General features: G+C 35.4%; 1 protein-coding gene across 2 annotated transcripts; it reads left to right on the plus strand.

The window, feature by feature from the left end:
- On the plus strand, positions 1,699 to 8,445 carry LOC107616741 (ABC transporter C family member 10). Of its 2 annotated transcripts, XM_016318674.2 has the most exons (12): positions 1,700 to 2,030; positions 2,594 to 4,636; positions 4,717 to 5,037; positions 5,131 to 5,217; positions 5,493 to 6,080; positions 6,158 to 6,322; positions 6,401 to 6,695; positions 6,821 to 7,035; positions 7,140 to 7,445; positions 7,565 to 7,628; positions 7,717 to 7,956; positions 8,077 to 8,445. In XM_016318674.2, the coding sequence occupies exons 2-12, from the start codon at positions 2,624 to 2,626 to the stop codon at positions 8,187 to 8,189; spliced, it is 4,407 nt and encodes a 1,468-aa protein (XP_016174160.1). In that variant the 5' UTR covers positions 1,700 to 2,030; positions 2,594 to 2,623; the 3' UTR covers positions 8,190 to 8,445. The 2 variants fall into 2 exon arrangements, with proteins under 2 accessions (XP_016174159.1, XP_016174160.1); XM_016318673.2 differs by having other exon boundaries at positions 1,699 to 2,030; positions 4,717 to 5,217.

Genomic DNA, 10,198 nt, shown 5'->3' on the forward strand with positions numbered 1-10,198 from the left:
TGTTATATGCTCAGGTACACATTCCACTTAGATCAGCTGCTTGTGAATATCATCTAACGAAGAAACAAGATTCTATTCTCAACTTCAATATCCATTATCTTTCCAGCATCATTAGGAGTTCAAAAAGTGGAATGAAGCAAGTTTATTACTAAGTTTATCACGTACACTACTTGAAAATTAGCATGAATGAAGTAAACCTAAAATTTATGAAAGATATATGCAATCATCTCTTGCCTCACGTTTTAGATTTTTTTTTTTTGGGAAGCATTATCCGTTTAGTTACATAAAAGAGACCAATGCTAATATGTTTCGAACAAATTTGTGAGTGCAAGTGTGTAACATACATTTTTAGAAAGAAAAGTTATTAATTAATAAAGAGTGGAGTGCTAGTTCAAGTGTTTAGAAACTACTCCATACGATTCTTTTTAAAAGAGTTTTTGTTAATATAGCAATCAAAAAGAAAAAGAATTGTGTTTTTTCTTGCGTTCCGAATCTATGTTATATATTTAAGTTAATAATTCTAATAAATGATATATACATATACAATTAAATAAGACTTGAATGACATTCCTAACTATAACATGATTTTCAATTATTTTTGGCAGTATACAAACTTAACTTGAACACGTCTTCCTGGAACTCTACAAAAGTGTCATTTTCAAAGAACCGGAAAATAATCTATCATGTTCAGCGTTGATTGAAAGAGTAACAATTGTGTGCCAAACATAAAAGGAGAATAATGATATATATATGGTAATAAAAAATCTTAGACACTTGGTGACTAATTTTTTATATCTATATATCATGGTTGTAACATCTACCTGACGAGAAAAAAAATAGCTTCTCAATTCAAAGAAGATAACCATTATTTGGATATAATTATTTTGGCACTGTGTTTTGGTCACTTACCTTCAAAATTAAATTGATTTACGTCCATCGCACACGAAATTGCGTCCCTCCATTCAACGGGTCAACCCATGGTCTTGAAGAGGTTTTCTGCTATATATATCTACGGAGAAAAAGTTTACTGTACAACTTTTTTTTAAATACTTTTTAATTATCGTATATACTATTTATACAAAAATAAATTTATTATTTTTAAAATTTAAAGTCAATTTTTTTTAGAATTAGGGAAAAACAATGAGACATTTAACAAAAAAAAAATACTCTTTTATGCTCTTAAGCGTTACTTTTATGGAACTGATTCCTGTGTGTATTTTTTTAGTACAGACACTAATTAGTTTCATAAAAGTAAGGATCAGAGGCCGAATTAAGTATTTTTTTTGTTTGAAAACTTCATAATCTCTTCGAGATAATTGTTAGGGACCGAATTAGGTATTCATCTTAATCTAACTTAGTTTTCATGAGATTACAAATAATTTGATATAATATATAGTAAAAAAAAATTTTCAAATGTACCGTTATATATTTCAATGAGAATCTAATCTTATAACGAAATGTAGAGTTATATTTACGGAAAACATTTAAGTATATTAAAACATCACTATTTCAATAAATTTTAACCGTTAATCTTAATTATATATATTATATATATATTTTTTATAATTAAAATCAATGGTTAAAAATCACTTAAACACCGATATGACGATACACTTGAAAAATTTCCTATAGTAAATGTTTAAATGAGTGGCTTGTAGTGTGTGGCAATTAAGTCGTGGGTTGTAGTCTTGTAGAATCGGAACCGCGGCAACGATTTGTCACTAGGCTTAGGCTACCTGCTCCTACTTCTCCATCTCCATCTCAATTTTTCCAAACGTAAATTACAAAGAAGATGAGAGTACGGGACGTCAGCTATGACGCCATCATGCTCCTCTCATATGCACTTACAAATTCACTTCTCTCTTCATTTCATTTAACACCACCGCCTTCTCCTCTTCTTCCTCACACGTTAATTATTATTAATTAATTGAATTCAAGAACATAGTATGAGTATATGCTAATTGCTAAGACACAACAAAACGTCTTCACTCTCCGCCACACTTTCGGCTTTCTAAGTCTACTACCTACAGGTTTGTTTATACGCCATCCATTATTTTGAACCAATAAAAAAAAAATTTTTACGTTTACACTTCTTGCTTTCTAATTTTCAAATGATAGTATTATTTTTCTTCTTCCATTAATCGGTTCTTGTTTCCTGTTTGTGTTTTTGTCCTGCAGTAAGTTTTTGAACGATAGTGTGTATGTATAATATAATCATACATACTCTGTTTTCTTTTTCTGATTCTTCTTGGAATGATCAATGCCGAAACCAGCTCTTTTGTGGCTTTGCATTTTGCATTGAATGGTTTCTGATAAGTTCGGTTATCAAATTCTCGAGTTAGCTCATGAGTCTAACTAAATTCATGATTTTACAAGAATTTAGATGATGAATTCTCCGGTTGAGTCACTCAGATGTCGCTCTTTGAATCTTTCACTGTCATTATATTCTTACCTACTTCTTCTTGTAGTTAGTTTCACCCTTGGGATGTTTTTCTTTCACTAAATCTTGTTTCTGCACCATTCTTTGTGTTCGTGTCAAAATTTTTTACATTGAACGCATGATTTAGCTGACAGATTTTTCTCTTTTACACAGAATTTAAGTAACGAAGAGAAGGCCGAAAAAATGGAGGGGTTTTGGAGCATGTTCTGTGGGGAAGAAACATGCAGCTATGATTTCAAGTTTTTGGTTGATCCTTCCTCATGCATCAACCACTTCTTGATATCTTGCTTTGATGTGTTGCTTCTTCTCATGCTCCTATTCATTATGATCAAGAAGTTACCATCCAAACCGTTACATGGTCTAACAGGGTCACGAAGACTTTCAAAATTGCATCTAGTCTCTGCCATAGCCAATGGTGCTCTTGGCCTGGTGCATTTGTGCTTAGGCATTTGGGTTTTAGTGGAGAATTTGAGGAAAACCAACACTTCTTTGCCTCTTGATCTGTGGTTGCTAGAATTCTTTCAAGGATTGACATGGTTGTCAGTCAGCATAGCAATAAATCTTGGCCTAAAACAGCTTCAAAGACCATGGTTAAGGATGTTCTCTGTTCTTATCTTTTTGGTTTCTGGCATTTCCTGTGCTTTTTCCTTGTTTTATGTAATTGGTAGCAAAGACCTGTCCCTTAAGGTAGCTTTAGATATTCTATCTTTCCCAGGGGCAATATTATTGTTGCTTTGCACATATAAATGCAGGGAAACTGACATGGAACTTGATGAAAGCCTTTACACTCCTTTGAATGGTGAGTCCAACAAAATTGGTTCTATCAACAACGATGCTCTATATGGAAGAGCTGGATTCTTTAGTACCATGTCATTTTGGTGGATGAATCCTTTGATGAAGAGGGGTAAAGAGAAAACACTTCAGGAAGAAGATATCCCAAAGTTGCGAGAGCAAGATCAAGCAGAAAGTTGTTACTTGCTGTTTCTAGACCACTTGAACAGGAAGAAACAGAATGATCCCTCTTTGCAATCATCGATTTTGTGGACTATAGTTTTATGCCACCGGAGAGAAATTCTGATATCAGGATTCTTTGCATTGCTTAAGGTGATTGCTATTTCTGTTGGTCCACTGCTTCTGAATTCCTTCATACTGGTAGCTGAGGGCAATGAAAGCTTCAAATATGAAGGTTTTGTATTGGCCATATCACTTTTCTTTACGAAGGTCATAGAATCTTTATCACAAAGGCAGTGGTACTTCCGAGCCAGACTGATAGGTGTGAAAGTTAAATCTCTGCTCACTGCAGCCATTTATAAAAAACAACTGAGGTTATCAAATTCTGCAAGATTGAATCATTCTGGTGGTGAGATCATGAACTATGTGACTGTGGATGCTTATAGAATCGGAGAATTTCCTTATTGGTTTCACCAGACATGGACGACTAGCGTCCAGCTATGCATCTCCTTGGTAATACTTTTTCGCGCCGTCGGGCTAGCTACAATTGCCTCCTTGGTGGTGATAGTTTTCACTGTGCTTTGCAATACTCCACTTGCAAAGTTGCAGCATAAGTTTCAAAGCAAACTCATGGTGGCACAAGATGAGAGGTTGAAGGCTACTTCTGAGGCTCTTCTGAATATGAAGGTGCTGAAATTGTATGCATGGGAAACCAACTTCAAGGATTCTATTGAAAGATTGAGGAATGTGGAGCTGAAATGGTTGTCTGCAGTGCTATTGCGCAAGGCCTACAACACCTTTCTCTTCTGGTCCTCACCTGTGTTGGTATCCGCTGCTTCCTTTGGAGCTTGTTACTTTCTTAACGTTCCCCTGCATGCTAACAATGTCTTCACCTTTGTGGCAACTTTGCGCCTTGTTCAAGATCCAATTAGAACCATTCCTGATGTCATTGGGGTGGTCATTCAGGCCAGAGTTGCGTTTGCCCGGCTTGTAAAGTTCCTTGAGGCATCTGAACTGCAAAATGCAAATGTCAAGAAGAAGAGTTTCAGCGACAACATGAGGGGCTCCATTTCAATCAAGGCTGCTGACTTTTCATGGGAAGATAATGCATCAAAACCGACACTGCGAAATATCAACTTAGAGGTTAGGCCAGGGAAAAAGTTGGCTATTTGTGGAGAGGTTGGATCAGGAAAATCAACACTGTTAGCAGCAATTCTCAGAGAAGTTCCTAATACTCAGGGAACTGTAAGCTTATTTCCCCCTATTGAGAGTGCATTATATTTATTTGAAAGATATCTATCTGATTCTCTATTTCTGAATTGCAGATTGAAGTTTATGGCAAATTTGCCTATGTTTCTCAAACAGCATGGATACAGACAGGTACAATAAGGGATAACATATTGTTTGGATCAGCAATGGATACTCAAAAATATAGAGAAACTCTGCATAGGTCTTCACTAATAAAGGACCTTGAGTTGTTTCCCCATGGTGATCTCACTGAGATAGGGGAGAGAGGGGTTAACCTGAGTGGAGGCCAGAAGCAACGGATTCAGCTCGCTCGTGCTCTTTACCAGAATGCTGATATATACCTCTTGGATGATCCATTCAGTGCTGTTGATGCACATACTGCCACAAATCTGTTTAATGTAATGACAAATTCCTTTTGTTACATACTGCATTTAATTTCTCTAGTGTTGTTTACTTTCTCTTTACTGAAGGATTTATTTGGAACTTTGCAGGAATACATCATGCAAGGACTTGCAGGAAAGACAGTTTTGCTTGTCACTCATCAAGTTGACTTTCTTCCTGCATTTGATTCTGTTTTGGTAATTTGGCAATCTTAAACCACTGTTTAATTTTATATCATACTTCTCTCCTTTTATTTTTGTAAAAATATATGATGATTTTAAATATATAACAAGTTCTAAAGTTATGATTTTGTGATTTTTTTAATTGAATTATGAATGGACTAATTAATTCGTTTTTCACATTTGATGTCACATGGGGTTGTTCATGACTAATTTTTTCACTTATTTATTTGATTTGTGCATCTGCATCATTCAATTGTTGTTTCGGTCCTTAACACCATTCTACATTATAGTTGATGTCAGATGGTGAAATCCTACAAGCTGCTCCTTATCATGATCTTTTGGCCTCAAGTCAAGAATTTCAGGACCTTGTCAGTGCTCACAAAGAGACTGCTGGTTCTGACCGGCTTATGGATGTTACTTCTTCCCAGAGAAATTCTAATTCTGCAGTAGAGATTAGGAAAACTTATGTGGAGAAGCAGTTTGATGCATCAAAAGGAGATCAGCTAATCAAGGAAGAAGAGAGAGAGAAAGGAAACCAAGGCTTCCGGCCTTACTTACAGTATCTGAATCAGAACAAAGGATATGTGTACTTCTCTGTGGCTGTCATTTCTCAGATTACATTTGTGATTGGTCAGATATCGCAAAACTCATGGATGGCTGCCAATGTTGACAATCCTCATGTCAGCACTTTGAAATTGATTTTAGTGTACTTGTTGATTGGATTTACTTCAACATTATTCTTGTTGGTGAGAAGTCTTCTTACAGTTGCTATGGGACTTCAGTCATCAAAATCATTATTTCTACAGCTTCTGAATTCTCTCTTTCGCGCACCAATGGCATTTTATGACTCCACCCCCTTGGGACGGATACTTAGCAGGGTAAGCATACTAAACTATTTTCTCTTGCAGCCGTATGCAATGGAAGTGTTTTGACTGACCGTTATTTTGTTGTTCAGGTTTCTGGGGATCTCAGCATTGTTGATCTTGATGTCCCATTTGGCCTTCTTTTTGCTGTTGCAGCTACTTCTAACTGTTATGCTAATCTTACAGTCTTAGCAGTTGTTACTTGGCAAGTCTTGTTTGTCTCTATACCGATGATTATTTTTGCAATTCGCTTGCAGGTAACAGATTCTTACTTTTAATGTGAAAGTTATATTCTTTTCTGGAAAGTTTACTAAGAATACTTACTTCTAATACAGAGATATTACTTTGCTACTGCGAAAGAATTGATGCGGCTCAATGGCACAACAAAATCCTATGTAGCTAATCATCTAGCTGAATCTGTAGCTGGAGCTGTGACAATAAGGGCTTTTGAGGAGGAAGATCGTTTTTTTGCAAAAAATCTTCATTTGATTGATGTCAATGCTAGTCCTTTTTTCCATACTTTTGCAGCAAATGAGTGGTTCATTCAGCGGTTGGAAACAGTCAGTGCAGTTGTTCTTGCATCTGCAGCACTTTGCATGGTTGTACTTCCCTCTGGAACTTTCACATCTGGTGAGACTTGAGTTCAATGTCACTCTGTGTTTTGTCTAATGGCTTATAAATTATGTCTATATCCTCAAACTTAAGCACTTTTTCAAGAAAGTTTTCTAACTTGAAACTTTGGTGTTATTTTCCAGGTTTTATTGGCATGGCTCTCTCATATGGCCTTACACTTAATGCTTCACTAGTATTTTCAATTCAAAATCAGTGCAACATAGAAAATTACATAATATCAGTGGAGAGGCTTAATCAATATATGCATATACCAAGTGAGGCTCCAGAAATTATAGAAGGAAATCGTCCTCCAACAAATTGGCCACTTGAGGGAAAAGTGGAAATTCATGATTTGCAGGTACCTATAGTTGTTAGTTATTAGAAAAACTTGTGCATGAAGGCATTGAAATAATGGAACTTGAACTGAAGTACACAATTTGCTTGTTGATAATTCCAAAACAGATTCGATATAGACCTGATGCACCTCTTGTACTCCGTGGAATCACATGCACATTTGAAGGAGGACACAAGATTGGTATTGTTGGCAGGACAGGTAGTGGAAAGTCGACACTAATAGGCGCTTTATTCCGGCTTGTGGAGCCGGCCGGTGGAGAGATCATAGTTGATGGTATTAATATTAGTTCCATTGGACTTCATGATTTGAGGTCACGTTTTGGCATCATACCTCAGGATCCTACTCTTTTCAATGGAACAGTCAGATACAATATGGACCCCTTATCGCAATACACTGATCAAGAGATTTGGGAGGTAATGTATAATCCTTTTGTTTTAAGCATGTTGTTTGATCAGTGACAAGTAGAAGCCTTTCTCCTGTTTATCTCTGTTTTGCATAGTAAATATGTACTAATTGTGGCTTCCACTTGAAGGTTCTTGCGAAGTGTCAATTGCGAGAGGCTGTCCAAGAGAAAGAAGAGGGATTAGATTCCTCAGGTGAACTTTTTTCAACCTTTGCTATTACAATCTTGCACTGCTCAATTCATGCCTAATTACTTATGACTTAGAAGAATCTGTTTTCCAGTTGTTGAAGCCGGAGCGAATTGGAGTATGGGACAAAGGCAGTTGTTTTGTCTGGGGCGCGCACTTCTAAGGAGAAGTCAGATATTAGTGCTGGATGAAGCAACTGCATCAATTGACAATGCAACTGATTTGATTCTGCAGAAAACCATTAGGACTGAATTTGCAGATTGTACTGTAATCACAGTAGCTCACAGGATACCAACTGTGATGGATTGCACCAAGGTTCTTGCCATCAGTGATGGTAAGTTGCATATTAACTGCCACTTGCCATGTGCCATTAGCATCATCAATATGATTGTGCAAATGCTTTTTGAAACTAGTCATAGATCTTGTTCCTCACCAGAATTCTATTATTGTGCAGGAAAACTGGTAGAGTATGATGAGCCAATGAACTTGATGAAGAGGGAAGGATCACTTTTTGGGCAGCTTGTTAAGGAATATTGGTCTCATTTTCAGTCAGCAGAATCACATTGAAGTTGAAAGACCATTTTTTCTTTTTTGCAAGTTAGCACTTCTGATTCTTTCTAAGGCATTGACAAGAAGCAACGAAAAATGTAGTTAGAATTTAGAAGTAGAGAAAAGTGTATTATACTTGGACCAAGTCTGAGGTCCGTTAAATGGGAATCAAATGTAACACTTGATGATGATGTTAAGGATCATGTCATTGCCAATTAAGTTGGCATGTATATCACTATATGTTAATAATTGATACAACATTTTGAAGTGATCTTACAAGGGGACTCATGGGTATAGGGGTGTTCATGGCCCGGTCCGGTCCGAAGACCCGGCCCAGCTCCGAATTTTTTAGGAATTAATTTGGTGTGATTTCACTGGGTCTAGGGTCGGGTAAGGGTCTTAAAAATAGACCCGGTTATTATTTCGAGTCGGGTTCGGGCCATAGTTTGGGTCATCCAAACTCGACCCGGTGGCCCGATCATCATACACAATCAATATTTTGTGTTATTAGTAATGGATGATGTCTATTCTTATGTGGCATTTAAGTATTGTAAACCTTAATATTTTGTGTTATTAGTCATTATAAGACTATAAGTTAATGTTTTATGTTTAAAATGCATAAAACTTTAGACTAATGTATAATATTATGTTATTTGTATTTATTTAAATATTTGGAGTTATTAGACAATATTAGTATTGATTGTAGTTATGCTTTAATTTTTGGGAAGGGTTGGTTCTTATTATATTTTTTCAAGTGAATTTTACCATGTCTAATAATGGTTAGAGTCTTAGAAATTTAGATATTTTCACATGCTAGCTTATACAAGAAAGTAATGTTAACGGTCCGGTTTTCACTCGATTTTTATCCGGTATAATCATGGCTCGAAAGTGTGTAGGTTTCATCGGATCTAGGATCGGGTTCGGGTCTAACAAATAGACCCGATATATATTTCGAGTCGAATCTGGGTTACATCAAACCCGATTTCACTGGGCTCATGAAGACCCTACATGGGTATATGGCATACTTTTCTTGATGGTTGTAGGTGTCAAATACTCTGGTCTAAGGAATTCTTTATATTGCTGCTGGTAAGATTATGTTTTCAACATTTGTCTGTGTTCCACAACATTCTAAACACTAAGCACATTGTTAATTTAATTTGTTGTACTGCATGTCGGAGTTAATTGTCTGCATCACTGGATTAGCTAAGTTTACACGTTTGGTGAAACTAGAGATATGTTTTTTTCTCGTATTTAATAGGAACTTAGGCAAGAGTATATTGGTAAGATTTGATGTATATGTGAACTGGGATATTCAGTAGCATTTATTTGATGTAATGTGTATCAAAAGTATTATTTATACAATAAAATCAATCACTAAAATCAGTTATTAATGTATTTTTGTATAAATATATGTGATTTAATTTATTTTAAATATGTATTTATATCTTAATATATATTTTATATAAATAATTAATTATAATGGCTAATTTTAGTGTACATGTAGCATGGTTGAATAATGTGTATACATAATTACATATGCTGTTCTTTATTTATTTATTCTTAAGTCAGAAATACATGTGTCCAAACTCCAAAGCAATTTCATTAAGCATCTTCAGATTGTTTTTTAGCAAAACCATTGGTAGACCTTTTTTGTTTTTGGTCATGGTCAATGCATCGAAAATTTGAGTCAGATACATTAATAATAATAGGTGAGTGGCAAGCCCATACAGCAAGCAATCTGGTGATTTTATAATTGATCAATGATCAGACCCATTTCATGGTACAAGCTACAAACTTGTTTCTCTACCAAAAACATAAACTTGTTTTGTTCATAAATCCAAAAAATAAATATAGCTTTAGCCTTTAGGTTACATATTAAAAAATAAATATATAAATGAAGAAATTAACACTACAAAATCACCTAATTTGGAGTGGATTGATTAGCAGACACGTAAGTTATAATTTAAACACTTCTTATTAAATTAAAAGTGTTACAGTTTTTAGTGCATGAATAGATTTCGAGATTT

The sequence above is a fragment of the Arachis ipaensis genome, chromosome B09 (assembly GCF_000816755.2).
Source record: "Arachis ipaensis cultivar K30076 chromosome B09, Araip1.1, whole genome shotgun sequence".
In the NCBI taxonomy this organism is placed as follows: Eukaryota; Viridiplantae; Streptophyta; class Magnoliopsida; order Fabales; family Fabaceae; genus Arachis; species Arachis ipaensis.

Excerpts from the sequence above, each read along its gene's own strand:
- LOC107616741 (XM_016318673.2), top strand. The coding sequence starts at position 2,624 with ATGGAGGGGTTTTGGAGCATGTTCTGTGGGGAAGAAACATGCAGCTAT. Across the intron at positions 6,323-6,400 it reads TTTTTGCAATTCGCTTGCAG|AGATATTACTTTGCTACTGC; the intron begins GTAACAGATTCT and ends CTTCTAATACAG. Across the intron at positions 6,696-6,820 it reads CTCTGGAACTTTCACATCTG|GTTTTATTGGCATGGCTCTC; the intron begins GTGAGACTTGAG and ends GTTATTTTCCAG.